The sequence below is a fragment of the Gnatocerus cornutus genome, chromosome 7 (assembly GCF_029298725.1).
Source record: "Gnatocerus cornutus isolate USDA-ARS CGAHR chromosome 7, icGnaCorn1.1, whole genome shotgun sequence".
Classification (NCBI taxonomy): Eukaryota; Metazoa; Arthropoda; class Insecta; order Coleoptera; family Tenebrionidae; genus Gnatocerus; species Gnatocerus cornutus.
In genome coordinates, this window is record NC_142239.1 from 17878002 (window position 1) to 17904462 (window position 26461).

A 26461-nucleotide genomic window follows, 5' to 3' on the forward strand; every position below is an offset into this window, starting at 1 on the left:
TGTAATAAAATATTTTAATAGTATAAGATACAAACACCAATAATTTTACATACAATAATGGTCTGAGAGCGATACAATGTCAGATTGAGCCAACAGATAATTAAGTTCGACCTTCTTACATCGTAATCTTTGTTTTGTCATAATTACTCAATAATGACCATCTTTGCACGGAACTAATAAACAGTCAGATATAAAAATATACATATTCTATATACAATAAATAAAATATAATTTACGTAGCTGCGAAATGCCCCGTTTCGTCACCATCAATTCCACAACTACTTCTTACGTATTGGAGTACCTTCTTACTTAACTTACTGAGCAAAGTTAACAATGACTATACAATTTAATTCCTCGAACCGCTCGCTTGTTCCAAATTGATGTACTGTCTCACCAACCTCGAAATCTCGTGAGCTTGTTCAGTCTGCAACCTCGTGACTCTTTGTTGCAATAAATTCCCACATTTCATGTCCAAGAACAGCGCGCCGTCTTCAGATCTGACCTTCCGAGTGGAGATGACTTCAGCGAACGGCCAGTGTTGTAAAGTCTCATGCGACGTCATCTCTAAGAAGTGGACTCCGTTGCGGTTCAACGCGAGAATGTGTTCTTGCCAGTTATCCAAGTCTCCAGAGACTCTCTTCACCGCGAAGAAGCTACTACCGAACAACGGCCAGTTGCTGAGTACTTGAAGAACGCGGTGTTTGGCTCTGGCGACTTGGAGACCTGCAGCTTGGCCCCAGGAAGTTTGGACTAGTGCTAACCACTGTGGAGGACGGGGTTCCCGGAGTCCCAGCACGGGTTTCGGGAGGAGAAACTTGACTTCTTTGAGACTCGGAGGGTGGTTAAGATCCGCCGCTCTGTGAAGAAGCGCGGCGATTAATGCCATGTCCCGCACGACACTTGGGGGTAAATTGGGGTTGCCGAGTCGCAGAAGGAGTCCTTCGAGGTAATCAGGAGCGACTTGGTTGAACAACACTTCGGTGTAGAGAGGACTAGCGTCGTGTTTAAGAGGGTGGTACCACACAGATCTGCAGAAGATTAGGTAAAACGGTTGCGCGGCTTTGTGGAGCTCCGTCGTGACGTCGAGGATGTACTCGTCGCTCGCCAACGGCATTGTAAACGCGTCTCCTTGGACAATACAATAGAGACTGAACTCCTGCTGCTCGGCTTCCGTCCCCACGCCTATTAAACTACACAACTCCGCGATGACGTCGCCGACGACTGTGCTGCACCGGGTGTTGACCACGCGCTCGGCACCGCCAGGGAGGCGGTAGATCTGTCGTCGCGCGCTGCGTCCAGCACTCACAGCAGTGACTTCTTCAACGGACGGGACGTTTTTCCGTCCTCCGCAACGCTGAGTTTTCCGGAGGTTAGCGAGACAGACGGCGGCGGTTCCGTGGCAGACTCGACGGCGGTCGGAGGCGGCGCTCGAAAGATGTTCAGTGAGGAACGGGTGGAGGTTCTCCGAGCAAGCAAAATACGCCGCGACGATCGATAAGAGACGCCAAGCTCTTTGGCAGGACTCGGGGGACTCGGATTTGTTGCTCGTGGTTTGTTTCATCAGTTGGCAATAGACCTCGTCGCGGAGAAGGGCGTGCTTGTGGCAATGCTGAAAAGGAGACACGTTTGATGATTTGGGCCACTTTCATTAAACTTGCATCAGCCTAATTTATTGAATTTTAAAAAGCGTGACCGGTCCTCTTACCATTAGCACAGTGTAGACGCATTTGACTTCCGGCATTTCCGGTGTGAGTGGAAGATCCCCACAGTATCTTAAGATGCACTCGAAGCACTCAACAGCGAGGGGCCCCAGCTCCGGGTCTTCCAAACGTAGCAGAGGGCCGTCAAGGGGGCTTCCCTGCCATTTGATCAAGTCGGTTTGTTGCTTCCACGTCCATTCTTTGCGTTTTTCTTTGGATTTAAGCGACGAGTCCATCTTGAGGAGTTCCAATCTGGAAGAAGATAAACAGTGAAGATAAGAATCGAGCGAGAGTACCTAGAGCAATGTTTTAACACTATTCCCATGACGAAGACGTCAAGTAATGGGAACGTGTCGTCACTCTTGCTCAAGCAACTCTTCTTTTCGGATAATTAGAAGGAATTTCTCACTAAAAAACCGCCATCACAACGAGAGCGCGTGATGTAATTATCCGCGAAGCAATCCGAACACTCCGACCATCGTACAAGAACTACCCAACATATGCTTTCTAGCCCCGCACAATGAAGAAACGTGCCGCTCGACTGCCTAAATCACTTACTCAGATGTCTGTCTAAAGTTGTGCATGGCGAACTGCATCAACGAGTACTTCCCAGTCGGGGGCACAGGGCTGCTCGGTGACTGCGCCCTTTCGGCCCTTTCACCTCGCATTTCTGTAGGTGATGCAAGTCGCGGCTCTTGGACATTCTTCCGCGGTGATGCTTCGATGCGTTCCACTGGCGGCGCTCGCTGCGGAGAAGACACTTTTGTCTGCAACTAGACAAAGAAAAACGTTAAACATGTGGCGAATTGGTTTTAATTAGCGAAAACGACGAGCTGCTGGGGAAAAATGATTGCTAATTTATGGGTACTGAAGGTGATTTTATGAGCACGGTAATGTGAAGGAACTTTCTAGAGATTCGCACTTTTCTTTGCTCATTGAAAGAACGAAGAAACAATGACCCGAAATTCTCCGGGCCCTGATAAAGTTCGATTCGCCAGATGACTGCGGTAATTATCTGACTTTCTTATTAATGAAACAGAGGCGTAGAAACGAGGGTTGGCAGCCCTGGCGCCATCACGCGTAACCTCGAACTGTCAAAGAGGCAGGCCTACCAACATACTTAACATTCCACAGCCGCTTGTTTTGTAACAACAATTACATATCTTCAGGAAAGTAAAAACAAATCGACACCTCCATTTGCATTTATTGCGTCCCGGATCTCAGAAGAAGTTACACGCTGTCCGTTACTTTAATAACTCGATTGTCATCCGGCTGTTTATTCATGCGAATTCTTCGATTTTTCGTTTTTTTTCTAGGCAATTTCGTAACTTCGCTCGCTTATCTCCCCAGAGGCTCTTCACAGCCCCATGGAGCGGCGGCGAAAAAGTAACATTGACCCCAAACTTTCTTTTTCCAGTCCAATCAGCTCGAGTCATTGTCACCGGTTCTTGTTTTTTCCTCGAAAACGTGCTTCTTTGTTGTGCTTTCTTTACTGGGAGTGTTTGCCTTTGGGCCTTCCTGTCACTTCTGAAAAAGTCGCAGTCTGCTCAAAAAGGAGCAGCATTTTCTATAGTTTCTCCACAGTGTCGGAATCTGACACTTTCTTTTTTAACTCGATTTTCAGAGGTGTGTTCATCCGTGGAGTTATATAACGGACACAAGACAAAATTAGATAATTCGTGGGACATGGAATCGTGTAATTGACAATGGGTATATGTGAAAAATGGGTTTCCGGCGAGGAGTCACCTTCACTGTAATTATTGTCTTTGGAGTTGAGTGCGCATTAATTTATGGTTGTTGACTAGTAAAATGATGTGTTTGCTTGGTAATTGCCGATGCCGGAGGCTGGGATTGCTTCATTAAAGAATAATGGGCTATTTTTAGCGGACTTTGTTTATTAGATTTTGTCATTATGGGTGAAGAAATCTGGTACCTCTCGCACGGATTAATTGCGACGTGGATTCTTGGCATTTCAGCGAAAGTTCACTCAAAATTTTGCGAATATTTTCATCGAAAACTGACCGAGAATAAAAGTGACAAAAAGTGGAGGATTTGCGCCACTTTGGGCTTGTTCTGTTTACTAGTTCAGATTACGGTTATCTTCGACTGGTTTAATCAGTTCTGCTGCTAGTCATTTAAGATAAATTAATCAGAATTAGCGAGCTTTAACTTGGTCCATTTCTACACTAATTAATTAATTGCTCTTGCTCTAGTTTTACGAAGGTTTAACTCAAATTTACTTAAATTTTCGTGACTAGCTAGTTCAAGTGGTAAAGTTCAATTAAAATTAGTCAGATTTAGTAAAATTGCGCAAAAATGCGTCGCCCAGCTTCTTACCTCCTTCGTCGAGGTTTTGACACTTGCAGTACTCCCGCCCTCCTTCTCCTTATTCTCTTTCTTCTCCTTCTTCTCCTTCTTCTCCTTTTTCTCCTTTACCTCAGTTTTCGCCGCATTTGTCTTATTTACAATAGTCTTAATAACAGTAGTCGGTGGACTACTATTATTGATATTATCAACATTAGTACCACTCTTGGTACTTCCTTTATTATTACTACAATCTTTTCCTTCGGCGCCGTTCAAATTCTCGAACCTCGCCAGAATCTCTTTGACCGAAACTTTAGGTTCCGCCTCTTCCGGAATGGTTTCCATCCGAGCACCTCCATCTTGCAGGTCATATTCAGAGCTTCCTTCCGATTTGGTCCAAGATTTGATACTTCCGCAGGGATTCTGGGAGTACACTTCACATTTTACAGCAAAAGAGTTCTTGGATTTGGTATCAGTCCCGGAGTCCGAGTCGTGCGAATCATCACTTAAACTTTCCGATGGGTTGGAGGAGTTGGCCAAACTATCAAGAGAGTTGGCCCGGAAATCGTCAAAATTGTTCTTTTTGTACTTGGAGATTTCTGCCCACTGAGTTTTGTTCATTTTTTCGAGAGTACCATCGCAGTGTGGACAGTAGCGCGGTCGCGGTACGAGTGATGGGATGGTTCATGGTACGCACGGCTACTAGATGAGCTCTAATAGTTCCGCTGACCCACTGCTGACCAGTGGCGGGTTATGTGGGACAGAGCGACAGGTGCTTGGGTGCTTTTTTCATTTCTACCAAAATTACAAATTTTGCGAAAATTTCCGGTGGGCAACTCGAAGAAAGACGCGAGGTGAACGCATTTTAATAGCTATTCTATGTAAATGACCGGAGAAGTATAAATGGCCTTGGCGTGAAAGTTTAGAAAACATCTCAGAGTCGTTTGCTGTATTTGCACAAGAAATCTATTATCTAATTATTGGAAACTAGCGAAAGGATCGTGGTAATATTCAAACCAATAAATTCTTATTCCGTTAAAATGTGTGTTTTAGTGCTGCCTTGCGCTTCCTGGATAATTTGTAGGTTCGTTATTTGATGTAACGAGAGAAAACTGAAGATTATTCAAAGAAAGATTCTTCGATTTCAGGTTACGTGTGAAATATTGGTTGTGTAACTGATTTATGACCTGTAAACGACGCAATTTATTGACGATGCGATGACATGCTCATCTATTTATTGACATTTAATATTTCCAAATTAAGTTGTAATTGAATCCATGAATCTTGAAGAACTTTAGAGAATCCTGCAGGTGCTCAGAAAACTCAAGAAACCAAGAACATAATAATAAATTCTATAATTCGGATTATCAGAAATTTTAGAAAAACAAACATGTTAGAGATTTTGGACTCAAAAATCAATAAATAATTTTTTTTTAATTTTTGTTTTTCGGGCGCACTCGTAAACTATTTGATTTACAGATCTGAAATTTGGCCAGTTGATAGATTTCGAGCTGCTCTTTCGATTAAAGTAAACCCAAAAAAAACCTTTGAAAATCGATTTTGATCAATGTTTCGTTTGTTTGGGAAGCAAACTCAAGTTATTTGTGCTTATTTAACGCAATACTAATACAATAACTGAGTTATGGTCGTTTGAACTTTTAGGTTGTCGCCAGAGGGCCAAATTTTTGACGGTTCAAAACAATTCGTGCTCGATATCTCGGAAATTAGATCAGATATTGAGATGCGGTTTGTGCCATCGTTTTTCTCGCAATTTTTTACATAAAAAACAATTGTTTGAATTTTCTACAGTCGAAATTTGCAAATTTTCGCAAAAATTCATGACTAAAACTTTGGCAAACTTTTGATATCGATATCTCGCTTATTTTTTAGAGTAAACTAAAGTTATTATACATCAGTGTACGCAGAATTTTCCGGAGATTTCAAATCTGGGATTTAAATTTAGATCCGACAACAAATAACTGAGTTATGGCCGATCAAAGTTTCGGAAACCTAATTTTCATTTTTTCTCATTTTCCGTAATTTTCAAAGTTAAATATCTCGGAAGCTATTTGAGATATTGAGATGCAGTTTGCGCCATTCTTTTTCTCGGCTCATTTTACGTTAGAAACTGTTCTCAAAAGCCCAAAATTCGATAGTCGATTTTTCGCGAAAAAAAATTACGACCCAAACGATAAAAACTTTTCATTTTTTTTATTTTTGGCCATAACTCGTAAACTATTTGTCCGGTAGATCTCAAATTTGGCCACTAGATAGATTTTGAGCTCTTCTTTCGACTGATGTATAATTCAATGCTATTAAACGTCGTTTTCATTTTAAAAACATTCATTGAAAATCACCTTAAAATGATGTTTCCAAAACAGTTTTTGGCCAATACCTCGTTTATTTGTTAAGCAAACTTAACAAATTTGGGTCTCATTTTATGCAGAATTTTACGCTGAATTCAAAAACATAATAATTTTTTAATTTTTGTCAACAAATAACCGAGTTATGGCCGTTTGAACTTTTGGGTTGTCGCCAGAGGGCCAAATTTTTGACGGTTCAAAACAATTCGTGCTCGATATCTCGGAAACTATATTAGATATTGAGATGCGGTTTGTGCCATCGTTTTTCTCACAATTTTTTACATAAGAAACAATTCTTTGATTTTTCTACATTCGAAATGTGCAAATTTTCGCAAAAAAATATGACTAAAACTATGGCAAACTTTTGATATCGTTATCTCGCTTATTTTTTAGAGTAAACTTAAGTTATTATACATCAGTGTACGCAGAATTTTCCGCAGAATCCAAATCTGGGATTTAAATTCAGATCCGACAACAAATAACTTAGTTATAGCCGATCAAAGTTTCGGATAGTTGATTTTCATTTTTTCTCATTTTTCGTAATTTTTAAAGTTAAATATCTCGGAAACTATTTGAGATATTGAGATGCGGTTTGCGCCATTCTTTTTCTCGGCTCATTTTACGTCAGAATATGTTCTCAAAAGCCCAAAATTCGACAGTCAATTTTTCGCGAAAAAAAATTGCGACTCAAACGATGAAAATTTTTCATTTTTCTTATTTTTGGCCATAACTCGTAAACTGTTTGTCCTATAGATCTTAAATCTGGCCAGTAGATAGATTTTGAACTCCTCTTTCGACTGATGTAGATTCAATGCCATTAATCGTCGTTTTCATTTTGAAAACATTGATTGAAAATCACCCTAAAATGATGTTTTCAAAACAGTTTTCGTCAATACCTTGTTTATTTATAAAGCAAACTTAACAAATTTGGGTCTCATTTTATGCAGAATTTTACGCTGAATTCAAAAACATAATAATTTTTTAATTTTTGTCAACAAATAACCGAGTTATGGCCGTTTGAACTTTTGGGTTGTCGTCAGAGGGCCAAATTTTTGACGGTTCAAAATAATTCGTGCTCGATATCTCGGAAACTATATTAGATATTGAGATGCGGTTTGTGCCATCGTTTTTCTCACAATTTTTTACATAAGAAACAATTCTTTGATTTTTCAACATTCGAAATTTGCAAATTTTCGCAAAAAAATATGACTAAAACTATGGCAAACTTTTGATATCGTTATCTCGCTTATTTTTTAGAGTAAACTTAAGTTATTATACATCAGTGTACGCAGAATTTTCCGCAGAATCCAAATCTGGGATTTAAATTCAGATCCGACAACAAATAACTTAGTTATAGCCGATCAAAGTTTCGGATAGTTGATTTTCATTTTTTCTCATTTTTCGTAATTTTTAAAGTTAAATATCTCGGAAACTATTTGAGATATTGAGATGCGGTTTGCGCCATTCTTTTTCTCGGCTCATTTTACGTCAGAATATGTTCTCAAAAGCCCAAAATTCGACAGTCAATTTTTCGCGAAAAAAAATTGCGACTCAAACGATGAAAATTTTTCATTTTTCTTATTTTTGGCCATAACTCGTAAACTATTTGTCCTATAGATCTCAAATTTGGCCAGTAGATAGATTTTGAACTCCTCTTTCGACTGATGTAGATTCAATGCCATTAATCGTCGTTTTCATTTTGAAAACATTGATTGAAAATCACCCTAAAATGATGTTTTCAAAACAGTTTTCGTCAATACCTTGTTTATTTATAAAGCAAACTTAACAAATTTGGGTCTCATTTTATGCAGAATTTTACGCTGAATTCAAAAACATAATAATTTTTTAATTTTTGTCAACAAATAACCGAGTTATGGCCGTTTGAACTTTTGGGTTGTCGCCAGAGGGCCAAATTTTTGACGGTTCAAAACAATTCGTGCTCGATATCTCGGAAACTATATTAGATATTGAGATGCGGTTTGTGCCATCGTTTTTCTCACAATTTTTTACATAAGAAACAATTCTTTGATTTTTCTACATTCGAAATGTGCAAATTTTCGCAAAAAAATATGACTAAAACTATGGCAAACTTTTGATATCGTTATCTCGCTTATTTTTTAGAGTAAACTTAAGTTATTATACATCAGTGTACGCAGAATTTTCCGCAGAATCCAAATCTGGGATTTAAATTCAGATCCGACAACAAATAACTTAGTTATAGCCGATCAAAGTTTCGGATAGTTGATTTTCATTTTTTCTCATTTTTCGTAATTTTTAAAGTTAAATATCTCGGAAACTATTTGAGATATTGAGATGCGGTTTGCGCCATTCTTTTTCTCGGCTCATTTTACGTCAGAATATGTTCTCAAAAGCCCAAAATTCGACAGTCAATTTTTCGCGAAAAAAAATTGCGACTCAAACGATGAAAATTTTTCATTTTTCTTATTTTTGGCCATAACTCGTAAACTGTTTGTCCTATAGATCTTAAATCTGGCCAGTAGATAGATTTTGAACTCCTCTTTCGACTGATGTAGATTCAATGCCATTAATCGTCGTTTTCATTTTGAAAACATTGATTGAAAATCACCCTAAAATGATGTTTTCAAAACAGTTTTCGTCAATACCTTGTTTATTTATAAAGCAAACTTAACAAATTTGGGTCTCATTTTATGCAGAATTTTACGCTGAATTCAAAAACATAATAATTTTTTAATTTTTGTCAACAAATAACCGAGTTATGGCCGTTTGAACTTTTGGGTTGTCGTCAGAGGGCCAAATTTTTGACGGTTCAAAATAATTCGTGCTCGATATCTCGGAAACTATATTAGATATTGAGATGCGGTTTGTGCCATCGTTTTTCTCACAATTTTTTACATAAGAAACAATTCTTTGATTTTTCAACATTCGAAATTTGCAAATTTTCGCAAAAAAATATGACTAAAACTATGGCAAACTTTTGATATCGTTATCTCGCTTATTTTTTAGAGTAAACTTAAGTTATTATACATCAGTGTACGCAGAATTTTCCGCAGAATCCAAATCTGGGATTTAAATTCAGATCCGACAACAAATAACTTAGTTATAGCCGATCAAAGTTTCGGATAGTTGATTTTCATTTTTTCTCATTTTTCGTAATTTTTAAAGTTAAATATCTCGGAAACTATTTGAGATATTGAGATGCGGTTTGCGCCATTCTTTTTCTCGGCTCATTTTACGTCAGAATATGTTCTCAAAAGCCCAAAATTCGACAGTCAATTTTTCGCGAAAAAAAATTGCGACTCAAACGATGAAAATTTTTCATTTTTCTTATTTTTGGCCATAACTCGTAAACTATTTGTCCTATAGATCTCAAATTTGGCCAGTAGATAGATTTTGAACTCCTCTTTCGACTGATGTAGATTCAATGCCATTAATCGTCGTTTTCATTTTGAAAACATTGATTGAAAATCACCCTAAAATGATGTTTTCAAAACAGTTTTCGTCAATACCTTGTTTATTTATAAAGCAAACTTAACAAATTTGGGTCTCATTTTATGCAGAATTTTACGCTGAATTCAAAAACATAATAATTTTTTAATTTTTGTCAACAAATAACCGAGTTATGGCCGTTTGAACTTTTGGGTTGTCGTCAGAGGGCCAAATTTTTGACGGTTCAAAATAATTCGTGCTCGATATCTCGGAAACTATATTAGATATTGAGATGCAGTTTGTGCCATCGTTTTTCTCACAATTTTTTACATAAAAAACAATTGTTTGAATTTTCTACAGTCGAAATTTGCAAATTTTCGCAAAAATTCATGACTAAAACTTTGGCAAACTTTTGATATCGATATCTCGCTTATTTTTTAGAGTAAACTAAAGTTATTATACATCAGTGTACGCAGAATTTTCCGGAGATTTCAAATCTGGGATTTAAATTTAGATCCGACAACAAATAACTGAGTTATGGCCGATCAAAGTTTCGGAAACCTAATTTTCATTTTTTCTCATTTTCCGTAATTTTCAAAGTTAAATATCTCGGAAGCTATTTGAGATATTGAGATGCAGTTTGCGCCATTCTTTTTCTCGGCTCATTTTACGTTAGAAACTGTTCTCAAAAGCCCAAAATTCGATAGTCGATTTTTCGCGAAAAAAAATTACGACCCAAACGATAAAAACTTTTCATTTTTTTTATTTTTGGCCATAACTCGTAAACTATTTGTCCGGTAGATCTCAAATTTGGCCACTAGATAGATTTTGAGCTCTTCTTTCGACTGATGTATAATTCAATGCTATTAAACGTCGTTTTCATTTTAAAAACATTCATTGAAAATCACCTTAAAATGATGTTTCCAAAACAGTTTTTGGCCAATACCTCGTTTATTTGTTAAGCAAACTTAACAAATTTGGGTCTCATTTTATGCAGAATTTTACGCTGAATTCAAAAACATAATAATTTTTTAATTTTTGTCAACAAATAACCGAGTTATGGCCGTTTGAACTTTTGGGTTGTCGCCAGAGGGCCAAATTTTTGACGGTTCAAAACAATTCGTGCTCGATATCTCGGAAACTATATTAGATATTGAGATGCGGTTTGTGCCATCGTTTTTCTCACAATTTTTTACATAAGAAACAATTCTTTGATTTTTCTACATTCGAAATGTGCAAATTTTCGCAAAAAAATATGACTAAAACTATGGCAAACTTTTGATATCGTTATCTCGCTTATTTTTTAGAGTAAACTTAAGTTATTATACATCAGTGTACGCAGAATTTTCCGCAGAATCCAAATCTGGGATTTAAATTCAGATCCGACAACAAATAACTTAGTTATAGCCGATCAAAGTTTCGGATAGTTGATTTTCATTTTTTCTCATTTTTCGTAATTTTTAAAGTTAAATATCTCGGAAACTATTTGAGATATTGAGATGCGGTTTGCGCCATTCTTTTTCTCGGCTCATTTTACGTCAGAATATGTTCTCAAAAGCCCAAAATTCGACAGTCAATTTTTCGCGAAAAAAAATTGCGACTCAAACGATGAAAATTTTTCATTTTTCTTATTTTTGGCCATAACTCGTAAACTGTTTGTCCTATAGATCTTAAATCTGGCCAGTAGATAGATTTTGAACTCCTCTTTCGACTGATGTAGATTCAATGCCATTAATCGTCGTTTTCATTTTGAAAACATTGATTGAAAATCACCCTAAAATGATGTTTTCAAAACAGTTTTCGTCAATACCTTGTTTATTTATAAAGCAAACTTAACAAATTTGGGTCTCATTTTATGCAGAATTTTACGCTGAATTCAAAAACATAATAATTTTTTAATTTTTGTCAACAAATAACCGAGTTATGGCCGTTTGAACTTTTGGGTTGTCGTCAGAGGGCCAAATTTTTGACGGTTCAAAACAATTCGTGCTCGATATCTCGGAAACTATATTAGATATTGAGATGCAGTTTGTGCCATCGTTTTTCTCACAATTTTTTACATAAGAAACAATTCTTTGATTTTTCAACATTCGAAATTTGCAAATTTTCACAAAAAAATATGACTAAAACTATGGCAAACTTTTGATATCGATATCTCGCTTATTTTTTAGAGTAAACTTAAGTTATTATACATCAGTGTACGCAGAATTTTCCGCAGAATCCAAATCTGGGATTTAAATTCAGATCCGACAACAAATAACTTAGTTATAGCCGATCAAAATTTCGGATAGTTGATTTTCATTTTTTCTCATTTTTCGTAATTTTTAAAGTTAAATATCTCGGAAACTATTTGAGATATTGAGATGCGGTTTGCGCCATTCTTTTTCTCGGCTCATTTTACGTCAGAATATGTTCTCAAAAGCCCAAAATTCGACAGTCAATTTTTCGCGAAAAAAAATTGCGACTCAAACGATGAAAATTTTTCATTTTTCTTATTTTTGGCCATAACTCGTAAACTATTTGTCCTATAGATCTCAAATTTGGCCAGTAGATAGATTTTGAACTCCTCTTTCGACTGATGTAGATTCAATGCCATTAATCGTCGTTTTCATTTTGAAAACATTGATTGAAAATCACCCTAAAATGATGTTTTCAAAACAGTTTTCGTCAATACCTTGTTTATTTATAAAGCAAACTTAACAAATTTGGGTCTCATTTTATGCAGAATTTTACGCTGAATTCAAAAACATAATAATTTTTTAATTTTTGTCAACAAATAACCGAGTTATGGCCGTTTGAACTTTTGGGTTGTCGCCAGAGGGCCAAATTTTTGACGGTTCAAAACAATTCGTGCTCGATATCTCGGAAACTATATTAGATATTGAGATGCGGTTTGTGCCATCGTTTTTCTCACAATTTTTTACATAAGAAACAATTCTTTGCTTTTTCAACGTTCGAAATTTGCAAATTTTCACAAAAAAATATGACTAAAACTATGGCAAACTTTTGATATCGATATCTCGCTTATTTTTTAGAGTAAACTTAAGTTATTATACATCAGTGTACGCAGAATTTTCCGCAGAATCCAAATCTGGGATTTAAATTCAGATCCGACAACAAATAACTTAGTTATAGCCGATCAAAATTTCGGATAGTTGATTTTCATTTTTTCTCATTTTTCGTAATTTTTAAAGTTAAATATCTCGGAAACTATTTGAGATATTGAGATGCGGTTTGCGCCATTCTTTTTCTCGGCTCATTTTACGTCAGAATTTGTTCTCAAAAGCCCAAAATTCGATAGTCAATTTTTCGCGAAAAAAAATTGCGACTCAAACGATGAAAATTTTTCATTTTTCTTATTTTTGGCCATAACTCGTAAACTATTTGTCCTATAGATCTCAAATTTGGCCAGTAGATAGATTTTGAACTCCTCTTTCGAGTGATGTATAATTCAATGCCATTAATCGTCGTTTTCATTTTGGAAACATTGATTGAAAATCACCTTAAAATGATGTTTTCAAAACAGTTTTCGTCAATACCTCGTTTATTTATAAAGCAAACTTAACAAATTTGGGTCTCATTTTATGCAGAATTTTACGCTGAATTCAAAAACATAATAATTTTTTAATATTTGTCAATAATTAACCGAGTTATGGCCGTTTGAATTTTTGGGTTGTCGCCGCAAGGCCAAATTTTTGACGGTTCGAAACAATTCGTGCTCGATATCTCGGAAACTATATCAGATATTGAGATGCGGTTTGTGCCATCGTTTTTCTCGCAATTTTTTACATAAAAAACAATTGTTTGAATTTTCTACAGTCGAAATTTGCAAATTTTCGCAAAAATTCTTGACTAAAACTATGGCAAACTTTTGATATCGATATCTCGCTTATTTTTTAGAGTAAACTTAAGTTATTATACATCAGTGAACGCAGAATTTTCCGCAGATTCCAAATCTGGAATTTCAATTTACGTTAGTATGAGTAGAAAAAATAAATAATACCATGGCAACAAAATGAACATAATTTTTTTGTCGTTTCTAATCCAATTTTGATTAGTTCGAACACCTTTTCACCGCGCGTTATGATCCGCAGCTTTTAATTACAGTATAATCGCCATAATTAATTCTTTAACATCTTTGTGCAAGCTTGATAATTCAAACTAATTACCCAACTGTTTATATCTCTTAGAAATCATCTCTAATGCCGTTATTACCATTAATTATATTTAATAAAACACTAAACAGCCACCACCAATGCATAAAGATTTCCCAACCGACTTACACCTCCGTGAAATTAACCTTTGCCTGCACTAAGAAGTTTAATCAACACTTTATGAATGTTAAAATTTTAACGCACTAATAACATCGTGCAATTAACGCTTTTTTTCCAAATAGGCCATGAAACGACTAATTAATTCATAATTAAGCTCTTTAAACTAACGGAGTCTAACTCACCTTGCGATTCTCCGCGCAGAACTTTGTTACCATCTCCGACAGCTGTTGGGCTCTTGGAGTGTGCAAACTGAGACGACCTTGAGGGCCGTCGAAACTGACAGTTGTCGGTCGTGGGGCTGTACAAGACGCTACGTCTTTAAGAGGGAAAGATTTGAGCGGCTGGAGATGGCTTTGGTCGCGTTTGACGAAGTGGACGCCCCAGTGAGAGACAGCGACGAGTTGTACGTCCGACAGCTGAAGATAATTGTTAAAAAGGCGGAATTTTTTGTGGGGGTCTCACCTGAGCCGCTCCTGAAACCGGGAAGAGTCGAGCGAAGTACAAAGGCCAAGTTCGGGCGAGCTCGATGACGCTTCTTTTGATGTTGGGGCGGTGGTTGCTGGTGAAGTTATCGGCGGTGATGCCGTAGCCGGAGAGCATGTTGACACCAGCGCGTTTTTCGGTTTGGGTGAGGCGAAGACAGGGGGTCAGTCCGTAGACGTCGCCGACAATCTGGCAGAAGATGAGGTGGAGGATTGTCGGGGGCCCCAGGGCTTCGTTCGGGGAGAAGACTTCTTTGCGCACGCGGAGGAGCCAGGCGACTCGGTTGTACGTTACACAAGCTGAGGCGCCGAGGGGGAGGAGGCGCGTGGTGGTTTTAGGGGATTCTTTACGGACGACCATGGGGGACTTCGGGGGCGGCGTCTGAATCGGGCGCATAAACTCCGGCCATTCTGAAACTACGGAGCGTGATTCAAGGTCGAGGTGATAAGAGTCCTCACCATCAGTTCTTTCGGTTTTGTCTGTCATCTGCGTCGACGCGATGGAATGTTTCTTCTCTCTTTCTTGCGCGCTTTTACTTAACTGATGCGTGCGGAACGTCGGTCTTTCCCCCGTTTCTTTCACCACGTTTCTATTTTTTTCGTAACTCTTCCTGTCCGTTTCCCAACGCTCTGTTAACATTCTTCTTGGTTGATCAACCGAAGTGATAGTTGAGTCCGGTTGATCCCAACTGTCTCTTGACAATCTCCCATCGCTTTTTTCCATTTCGTCCTTTGCCCAATGGGTGCTATCATCTTGAGTCTCGTGAGTTATGGCACTCTGAACGTCCCAATTGGCACTGAAGGAGTTTCTTTTGGAGTTATTTTGAATGACACGGTTTTGGTGCACCCCGAAAGTGTCTCTATCCTGGCGTTGGGCCATGAAGGAGTCCCTCACGGGTTCCACAGGAGGTGGGGGTTGGTTGGGACGAACCACTGGAGGTGGAGGAGCAGGACCTGGAGGAGCCGGTGGAAGCGAGTTAGGACCAACTGGCGGTGGAGGAGGACCTGGTTTCCAATTAGAACTAGACCAACTTTGTTGAGTTGGTGAAGAACTGCCATTATGAGGCGTTTGAATAGGAGTGGAGTTCCCACTAACATCATGAGAGTCATCCCATCTTCCCGCTAGTTGCTGTTCCAACATCATTTTTCTTGTATCCTCAAGTTTGTTGACGGCCCTCGCAGGTTTCTCAACTTTGCTACTCGTGGATCTCACCGAATGGTTTGCGGTGACTTTCTCAAGTCTTTGGCGCATTTCAGAGCTGAGTTTCAACTTGCCGATGCTACCAGGAGTTGGTCTGGCGGCCCCAATTTCAAAAGCACGCTTTGAGTTGGGTTTAGGGCGCTCCGACTCTCTGACGATGGGGTCGAATTCGATTTCCTCCCACTCCGCTGCAGATTGGTCCATTTTCGGCGCATGACCATTAACTTGGTCTTTCACTGGAGTTACTTTTCTCTGGTGTTGTCTCATCTTGAAATGCATAAAGTCTTCGCCGTTTTCCGCCCCCTTTTCGTCTTGTGGAGGTGGCCACCGCCATTTCCCGATTCTCACAGTTTTAGCTCTGCCGTACGGGTCCAAAAAGGGGCGAGCTTCACTAGGGTCGGTACCATCAAGCGGTGGTGGCATTGGAGGTGGGGGTGGCACCCCATTTCGAATTATGCTCAAACTTAGATTTGACTCAGAACTGACTTTACGAGAAGAGTGGACACTTGGTGAGTTGCTCTTCTTGAAGCTCGGTTTGCGGTTGGGACTTGATGGTTGGTGGACTTGTGCCTTCACCGTGGTTTGGTGGACTTCCACTTTAACATCTCCTGGTATTTGTTGAGTGAGGAGTTGTTGCAATGCTTGGTTCTGTGCTAACAGCTGCTGCTGGATTTGTATGTTTTGAGCCATTGCAGATTGTAAGAAAGCGCGTTGGAGGCTTTGTTGGTACGTCGCCATGTCGCCGTTGGTTGGCATCCCCACAGGTGGTACGTTGTAGACAGGCATGAAACCTTCCTGAGAAGGACTTAACAGAGGCATAATAACCGGAGGAGATGTCGGTATCGACGGGAAGCTATAACTAGGCCCAGCGCCATTCTGTTGATGCGTGGTACCCCCACCTTTGATACTATCCACCAAGTTGTCTTTCTCAGTCAAAGTCTTGAGACTGTCATTGATAAAAATCGGGCGAAATAAGTCACTGATGTAGTCATCAACATTGCCGTTGGAGGTCCCAGGATTCTCGCGACGCCGCGAAGAAGTTAACTTCTCAACTTCTTTGTCCAGAACTGAACTCCCTTCGCTGTCGCGTCTGTTTCTATGGCCTCCGCCTTTGATCATCGTGGCAATAAGCTGAGGATCACTCATATCGAGATTATCATCAACATTCCCCAGAACCTCGTCGAGGAAGTCATCGAGGCCTTCAATATAGCCCCCACCTTTAATACTAGCGGCTAAAGATCTCGCATCACTTAACTCATCGAGATTTCCATCGAGAACAGGACTGAACAACTCATCCAAGAACTGGTCAACATCTGACGCCTGACTAGGCACTCTCACTCTTCTCACATGGCTAGCAAGACTTGGAGTTTCACTCGTGTCAGACATGGCGGAGCTCCTAACTCCAAACTCGCTCTTTTCGATGTGAGCACGACTGGAGTGAGACCCTGGGGGCGCTTTCTTTCCTGTGTACTGTGACTTGATGTACCGAGGACCCCCACGTTGCGACGTGCTTACGCTGGATACATCAGGATACTCAAACTCCATGTCTTGTTTGGACATGTAGTTCTGATTAGCAATAACTGGTTTGATGGGCGCTAATTGCTCAACAGAGTGGTACCGATCGTTAAGTCTTGATTGACTTAGCCCCAGATCTAGAAGAGGCGTCGGTTCAGGCTCACTCAACAAATTATCCAAACTCCTAGATCTAACTTTCTCAATATCGAAGTATCGCTCGTTGAGAGCGGAATTTCTAGACAAAGCCTCATGTGAAGACTTCCTCGCTGGAGTGCTGGTCACTGGAGACTCGCGATGAGGGGAATACTCCCGGTGGCTCTCACGTGATGGTTTCCTCGAGCTCTGATTGGACTGTTTTCGTGGAGGCGACTGTCGTGAAACTTTTCGGTGAGTTGGGGGTTCGGGTGGGGGAACTTGCGGCCTCGTGGGTGTTGTAGGCGAGTGGTCGATTTCCACAGGAGAGGCTCTGCGAGTGCCGAGTTTAAGTAGCGTCGACTTGGAGATTGGGAACGATGGACAAAGTTCCAGTTCTGAGATTAAGTCCATGATGTAGTCCAGGCCGCTACCTTCAGAAACTATTCCGGCGTCGTCCATTACCACGCTCCAACCGTCTGGTGAGAGCCCTAGAGAGTTAATCGCGAGCGAAGCAGCTTCTTCGCAGGTCGTCCACGAGTCGACGTTGACCGTCGCGATGTTACCATCTGGGAGGGTTAGAGGAAGAGCTGTGTTGCTTCTCTGACGGATACTGCGCCACTCTAAAAGAGTCGGAGGGAGGGATCTAGTGTGAGGGTTCTTCTGCAAGCCTCTGGTGAGTTTTCTTTGTAAGAGTTCTTTGTAGTTGGAGCTAGCGTGATCAGTTACGAATTTCAGAAGATACTTGCTTAATGGAGGGCTGGGTTGAAAGCAGCACAAACAATGAGCCATCAACTGCCATATTCTGTCCGAGTTTTCGTTCCTCCAGACTTGGTTACATAACTGCACCAACAGCTCATCACGAAGACCTCTGGAACTTAGAGCTTTATGTACGATATAATCAGCAAGAGCTCTTTCTCTAGCTCCTGTTAACTGGGCGTCGTTTGACCACCTCAAAATCAGTTTAAACAACGCCACGGCGTCCTGAAAGTCTTGGTCTCTGGTAGCAGCTTTCGACAAGAACGGTGCGGTAATGGGCTCCTTCTTCACCCCCAAATCAGCTCCTTTGAAGTACACCGAAGAAAACCTCGAAAACTCAAACTGATTTAAGTCATGGGGGAGGTTCAGCGGCGGTGTTGTTCCGGTAACCCCCCCAACAACTTTAATTAAGTTTCTTTCAGAATGAGGTGGCGCGAAGTTCTCAATTTTGGAGAAAATAAACGCGAGCTCGGCGGGTATTTCTAGATGGTGGACACTGGATTTAGGTTGGGCTTTCTGCAGTTGAGCCTCACGCGCAGCTCTTTGTTTCGCACGTTCTTTGGCGACTTTCTCAGCTTCGACGCGACGCTTGAAATCAGCTTTGCGTTGAGCGAAACGTTTGCGTTCTCTTCTTCCGCGGACAAGAGCCTGAGTCTTGATGACTCCACGTTTAACCGCTTGGAATTGCTTTCGATGTTTGTACCCACGCCAGTGTTTCTGGATTGTTACAGTATGACGTCGCAGATTGTTGTAGTTCTTGCGGGCTAAGTAACCGCGGATGTGCTTCTGGATGAGCACTGCAGAGTCTTTAAGACAGTCGGAGCGCTTGTGTTCGAGTTGGCGCTCCAGGTTCTCCCGAAGGAAAACGCGCGTAGCGCCCAGTTGGTAGTCTGGGCCATCTGGAGGAAGAAGTAGTGAGGATGACAGTGGAAGAAAATTGAGAACTTACCAGCCCCTGTGGCAGGCATTCGCTCTAAAATCCCTCGGCACAAGTCGCGATAAGGCGCACCTCTTGGCAACACTCCACTAAGTAAATATCTGCAAGTTTGAAACGTAAATTCCACCCATCCGCAACGAATTGTGCAAACATTGCCACAAATTTCATATTGCCTCACCTGTATCTTTCGACAAACTGCTGAAACTTCAATCGGACGGGATATCCGGACTGGCGGATTTTAATGGTATCTAACATTCCAGAATATCGTAATTGTTCAAGGACCACGGGCATGTCGAAACGCATCGGACTTTTATCGTTGTTGGGTTTGATACACCTGATGAACCATGGGTTGCATCGGCTCATGGACTCCAAGAGTTGTTGTAAGCTGTCGCTGAAGCGTGCCGCCACTGTTGGAGTTCTGGGCTTCATAGTCACAAAGCGCCCATTGTTGCCTTTCGGGAGGGTACGAGTTTGGGCTGCATTGACCATGGGTTTTGCTATGGCGGATACCAGAGGCTCCTTGCTGGAAGAAATGAGTTCCACGACGTCGGGGCGAAGGACATCGCGATTCTTATCGAGGAAGCCGTCGACGGAGTACCACACCTGGCCGGCGAAGTGCTTGATCTGCAAAAAGAAATTAGTTTTCTTTTCGACAACATTTTATAAGAAACCCACCCCAAATTCGCGCCCTCCGACTCTCGGTCTGCAGTAATTTTCGTTGAGCGCGTGGTTGTAATGGCACTTTTCCAAGAACGAAGAGTCGGAAGCTCGAGGAAAGTTGCTTTCGTCGTCCAGGAGGTGCAGAATCCCTACTGGTTTCTTCCCCAGAAGGTGTATCACCGGAGTGTTGTCCATCCAGGTCATGTTCGTCCAATCCAGACGCTCTTTCGCATACTCCTGTTGCTCCAACTTGAAGACATGCTTGTTAAAATAGAGCTGAAGAGACTCCGAGGCGTAGTTTATACACAGCTGCTCGAAGGAGTTTTCGTTTAGATTCTCAAAGCCGAAGATGTCGAGAAGTGAGATCCGGGCGGCATCATGGAGCCCTCCTTTTTGTACGATGGAATTAATCCGCGTCACCAACCTGAAATTTCTCATGAGAAAAGCACCACAAAAGAGATAATATTACCAGTTGAAGAGCGCAGAGTAAAGAGCTTTGGCGAAGGCATCTCTGGCATCCAACGCTTGATCTATGCTCAGTGGAGAGTAAACTCGCTCGGCTCTAGCTTCGGTGATCCGTGACGTCAGTGCCCTCTGTAACCCACTTGGAGAAATCTGCAGAAGATGCGCCGCCCACTTAATTTCAACATCCGAGCCCACTTCCACGCCTTCTTGGCCGTGTCTTAGCTGCCTCCGATGGAAATACACATTCCCGAGATGCAAGACCGCGGCGAGAACCTTGACGATGCCTTCCTGTTCCGCTTCGCCCACCCCCAACACCTGCATGGCTCGAGTAAGAGCGCCCCAATCCGCCCCCGATCCGGAATGCCCTGGCGCGCAATCTCCACCCCCCTGATTCAAATAAAAGTACTTATCCGCATCCACAAGTCCGTATTTTTGTCTCTCTGTATTACCCAGCCCTCCGAGGAGCTCATAAAACACGTGATAATTCCGCTCGCCAGGGGCTTGAGTGATAATCCTCGACTTCTCCAGGAGGTACTGCGTCATTTTAGCCCCAATTATAGCGCCGTGTTTGAAATACACTTCAAGATACTTTCCGAAACGCGAACTGTTATCATTCCGCGCAGTTCTCGCGTTACCGAAAGCTTCAAGTAGCGGCGCCGCCTCCAGAATTTGCTCGGTGACTAAAGCGTGGTTGCGAGGGGCGGATGGAGCCACCGCCGCCAAGTACTGCATGACTAACTTCGTCGACTCAGTTTTCCCAGAGCCACTTTCCCCGCTGATGACTACCACTTGAGCGGCAGGAAGCGCAGAGTACGCTGCCGCCCCCAGAGCGAAGAGATGTGGCGGCAGAGCTCCAATCATCTTTCCTCGATAACGTTGCGCCGCTTCGATCCCATAACTAGAGTCGAACATCCTGTACGGGTTAACGGCCACCAGGATGCTTCCGGCGTACGTGTAAATCAAGTTCCGGTCGTAACGCAGCTTCAGGTTCCATAATAAGGCGGCTTCGTGGAGGTCGCTGAGCTGGGTCATATCTTCCACACCGGCAGTGCCCAAGTCCTGGCGGCGACGAACGGAGCCTTCGCCATCGGTGAGGGCGAAAGTTTGAGGCTGGAATCAAACAAAACGTTTCGCAATGTTAAGAAGATTCAAAGATGATGTCGACATAGTAACAATTATGACACGCTTTTTGTTCCGGAACGCATTTACATAAGTAGTAAACATCGATTAGGTCATGCAGATGGAAATATTCGAGATTCTTCAGATGCTAATTGCTGCTATCAGGCGAAGTCATGCAGACTACCGGAGATTGTGATGGTTATCTTTTGAAAGCAGTACTGATCGTTGGAGGAGATTTGAGAAGAAAGTATTCTTTTTATTGTACAACGATACCACGATTTCAGGGACCTAATTCAGAGATGAAGACGCTCGGCGTTGCTTCATTTCCAGAGGTGCATGATCCCATAGACCAAATTTATTCCTAATTTTATTACGACATGAAATTAAGACTTCTCACGCGATAATTGCTTCGAAACGTTTGTGTTCACATTCTCAGGAAATATTCTTCTCTTCCAAAAATAAAGCTATTTAAGAATTTGACTCGTCTCATCATTATTTTAAATATCCGCGCGCTACCCTCGTCTCTGATTGGCCCAATCCCGAGGTCTCAGTCGGTAATGTCAAAAATGTTGGTATTCATTTTGGTGTTTGAAAGTGTTTGTTCTTGTAAAATCAACCCCAAAACCACAAAAAGGGTGAAGTTAAGCCGATTTTACATTATGACAGTGCTTTTAAAGGATTGTGGACAGTTTTCGACAGCCAGGAACGGTCGGTGGCGAAACAAAAGGTTAGTTCACTTTTCTAAAATTTAATTAACCTCTCTTTTGTTTTTTTTAATACCAGTATTTCTATGAAATTCATTTAAAAGTAAAAGAAAATAAGCAAACAACTGTTCAAGAATTCGGCAACTGGAAGCATGCATCAATGTCATTTTTTTCTTTTGTTTTATTAATGTCAGCCTACGAAAATTATCATTATGCCTACCTTGAAAGCCTGTTTTACTCAGCTTAATTTTTGAAAAAATGTGAATTTGTACCACTAATACAAAAGGAATTGAAATTTATTATTTCAAATGTTAGAAAAAGTAGTTTAAATTTAGTGCAACGTCAAGGCAGTCAAACTAAATAGCAGAGTATCCAACAGAGACCAACCAAAAACCCCCAACAGAGAGGCAGTTAAATAAATTGTTGTAAAGGATAATTATTGACGTTATTAATTTTATCGGCAAAAAGGATTCGTTCCACGGAAACCATGAAATTTGTTCATTTTACTAAAACTTTTGTATCCCGAAACAAAAATTTGAATTTTGGGAAAAATAAGAAAATTTAGAGAAAAATTGTGTCCGATTTAGAAAAATATACAAAACTAATGTTGGCAACATCACACAGGAAATGACTGAAGTGACATCTACATCTGTCAAAATTTGAGTAAAAAGTAAAGCTAATTCCATCAAATTCTACTAAAATCACAAAACAAATTCAATAATTTCGATGAAAATTCCCCAAATTTCCCTAAAAATTCCAACAATTCTAGAAAATTCCACAATGGTTGTAACTACACAGCTCCCCACTTTATCCCTTTATCGGTGCGCCTTGTGCATTAAAATTCCTAGAATTGAAAGCTCTTAAGGAAATGAATGTAAAGATCACTGTAAATCTTTTTGAAAATGTAGGTTAAAAACCTCTAATGAACGCGCCATGTAAGGAATAAATGATAATTATTGTAGGTATTCACAGAAGCAATTAAGGGAACAAAACCTGCGAAAAATTGGTAGAAAGCGCAAATAAGCAAGATCACAAAAATGCAAATGAGAAAACCAACGATAAAAACTACTAAAAGTGAAAGATTCGGTGTTGGCTCCCGAAAATCTCAAACAATGCTCATCCTTTTATCACCAGAAGTCTTCCCACGATTATCATAGCCCCAACTTTCAGCGTAGACAAAAGCAGTGAAAGCGCAATTGAAACCATTTACAAAAAAAATCAAACGTGGTGAAAACACCAATGCGTAATAAAACCGAGTCATAAGAATTCCAGCGACAAATTTGCTCTTGAGTAAACTATGACAACCCAACTTTCTAAAAGTTGCCAAAACTGCAATTTCTCACGACTTTACCTTCCCATTGATGACGGCTTGAACAGTTAGAACGTTGGCACTCCTGTGACATTCGAGGACTTCCCCCGGAAGCCAGTGGCCCACTCCCGGATCGAACCAGATCAAATCTCCGGTATTCCACTCCATTTCGTTTATTTTCCTGGCATCCGGTAAAGTTTCTGCAAAAATTCGAAAATTAGTATGGCAGCGAGTTTTTTCTCTCAAGGATAAACGTGTTCCGGGATTCAGGTTTCAGGAAAAATTTTCATTGAAGGTCGCTCGCATTGTTGCAAGTAGCTACTTTTATTTACAATTTCTTGCATAATTACAACGAAGAATTATGTAATTTCCTAGGTTATAAGAGCATTGCGTGTGATTATTACAAGGAAAGGCTTGAAAATTATGTTCCTCTTATGTTAATTGGTGCTAATTCAACGGCCTTGAACTGGATATTACGAAATTTTGACGGATTTACGAGCTGGCTGAGTAGAAAGTTGAGCGAATTATGGATGGATTTAAACTTCCTGACGACACTGTTGGTTCCATATGGTTTTCAATCTCATTCTCATCACCACAGGACTTCAATGGGGTCGAAATCAGGCTAAGTGCCACTATTTCAGTTCAATTATCGCTAGTAGTAGCACGAAAAATCAATTACGCTGTTTACTGCCATTACCACACGATTTCAATGAGGTTCAAATCAGGTTTTTCTTTTAACGTGGTAACAATAACGTCAAATATTTTTCATGGTCGAATGATTCACGTTTTGTTTGCAGGGATAATTATTGTTATTATTGCCAAACCACAGACATTTTCAGTTTTTGATGATTTTTGTTCGATCAAAGGAACGAAGCTCTTGATTACATTTTTCAGTGTTGATGTCATCGAGCTGGAAATAGTTGGCATAATTATTATCTAACGGTGGTAATAATGAATGCGACAATATGACAGTAAGGTATTTCTAGGTCAATTCAAGGTCGTTGCAAATTAAAGTGTTGGAATGTTCATTCAGGAGTAATATGGAACTGCTTTTTTATGGTGGAACGATTGTGGAATGCAACTTTTAAGTTGATTCTTATGGGGATCATCTTTTCCACTTAATTGACTCAATACGATTTTAATTCGTTGAAAGTCATCAACTTTCAATTTGTGGTCAAAAATTGTCGACTTTTTCCTCGTTACTGCAATTTAAAATTTTCCGGAAATGAAATTTTGCCTTTTCCTTTCCAAGTCATACACCATGCTACTGTTAATACAATTTTAAGTTATAATTTTCTCTTTTCTTGAGCAGCTGTCGCGTGCTATAATAATGAGATTTGCTTTTACTTTCCGACTGCTACTTGAATTAAACATAAATTAAACCGCCCATTAATAAAGTAATAAAAACATATCGACAAGAAAAATGACTTGAAAGTCCAGAAACATGAAATTGCTTTCTCGATGATCAATCCTGAAGTCATCATCGAAAATGTGCGAGCAACCACCTTGAAGCGTTTCGTTCCAGCCTTTCCTTTCGACAAAAATCCTCCAAGGTCTGCGCATTCTTCCTCAACCTATGACATTCATCGCATTCTTCTTAGTCATGATGTGAGAATCATCAATTTCCGCCCGGAACATCAAGATTTCGGCCTCTTCTCCACAATGTTTACCGCGATGGTCAATGCTCCCATCGCCTCTTGGGTTCTTGGACGTGAGGCTATGCGACCTCACACCCATTCAACGTGCGTGGATTTTCGATGTTATAGTAGGTCAAGTCGATGTGGTACTGTCTACGATTTGGGAAAAATCGGTTTTCCTCGAGCTAAAGATTGCGGAGGCCTAATGACACCAATACGTGTAACACACCTAGTTCTTTGTCTTGGCTGCAGAAAAATCAGACTTTCGACATTTGTCGCGAGTTGAGTAATAATGCTGGCACAAATTTGCAGATTGACATGGGTTGGATGTCTTTTAATAGTGAGGATCGTGCATTGCGTCAGAAATCGTGGATTTAATTAATGGTAATTTGGGTTTTTTCATGGGTTGACCTTTTTTATTTGCCCATTGCTGATTTCTATCTACAGACAGCAAGAGTCCATAAATTTTTTTTCGTTTTTGAAAACTCGTTTGGAATTTATGGAGGAATTTTATTTATATTCGCGTCACAAATGCTTGATCTATTACTCATAAATGTTTTGTTTGATTCAGGACTACAGAAAATGCTAATGATGCTCGGCAAACAAGCGCTGTTTCGGTCAAGGTTTTATCGGATTTTGAAAAGTAGTCACGTCTATTTTCCATTGGCATTTTATAATAACCAAAATTTGCACTAAGAAATTTCCTCACGCCTAAAGTCGACGAACTCCTCGTTGTTTTGAAACAGCAGCTCTGCTTAAAAACCAACCCAAAACAAATAATTCACGCAACAGTGGGTCCTTTAAAAACCTCCCAACTTAACAATACCTCAGTTCACAAAGAACCCACCGTTTTCTTTTATTACTCGCTCTTTCATCACAATCCACGATCTTCGTGTCCTCAACTTTCCTGCACGCCAATGTCTAAACCAAAATTCGCGTGTACCCAAGAAACTGGTTCTTCAAAAGTTCAAAAAATCGCGATTATATCACCGTTGGAATACCGATAATTTGAGATCATCGTCTAATCTTTCCGCTCTACATAAAGCCGAGGAAGAATCCTCAGATTTGGACAATACGAAAAGTGAAGGTTGATCTGAGAATGCACATCTGTGGGAGCGAAACGTACTGAGAAAGTAAAAAATCCACAGTTGCTCTAACGCCACGTGATAGCGGATTTGATAACGTAGTGACACGTAACGTTGTTTTGATAGTGACTTAAGTCACTGTAGGGTTTCGTGCGTGACGCAGCGTTGAAATCTCCGCTCAAACTTACCATTTTATCAGATTTTTATCCAATCTTTCACCACTTCACTTCATTTTCGTTTTCCGCACGGATTTTCACTGGAAAACACTCGATGGTGCACTAAACAGTCCACTGTCGGGTCGTTGGAGAGGTGAAGTAAAGGTGCGTCCCGTTAGGTTGGTATGCGTGTCGAGACTAGCAGCGTGTAGACGTGCTGCTGGATTCCATTTTGAAGGAAAGGGGGGCAGA

The 26461-nt window shown here is 40.5% G+C and overlaps 1 protein-coding gene across 2 annotated transcripts; it reads right to left on the bottom strand.

Moving 5' to 3' along the window:
• Myo10A (unconventional myosin 10A) lies at positions 1–26420 on the bottom strand. 2 transcript variants are annotated; one of them, XM_088042119.1, is made up of 12 exons: positions 26243–26420; positions 23375–23532; positions 20205–21310; positions 19751–20159; positions 19254–19699; positions 19088–19176; positions 14991–19037; positions 14512–14948; positions 14232–14465; positions 2259–2473; positions 1706–1952; positions 1–1609 (listed from the first exon to the last, which is right to left on the bottom strand). In XM_088042119.1, exons 2-12 carry the CDS (start codon positions 23498–23500, stop codon positions 347–349), a joined length of 8619 nt encoding a protein of 2872 aa, XP_087898245.1. In that variant the 5' UTR covers positions 23501–23532; positions 26243–26420; the 3' UTR covers positions 1–346. The 2 variants fall into 2 exon arrangements, with proteins under 2 accessions (XP_087898245.1, XP_087898244.1); XM_088042118.1 differs by having other exon boundaries at positions 14512–19037.
• Positions 26421–26461: the final 41 nt, after the last annotated feature.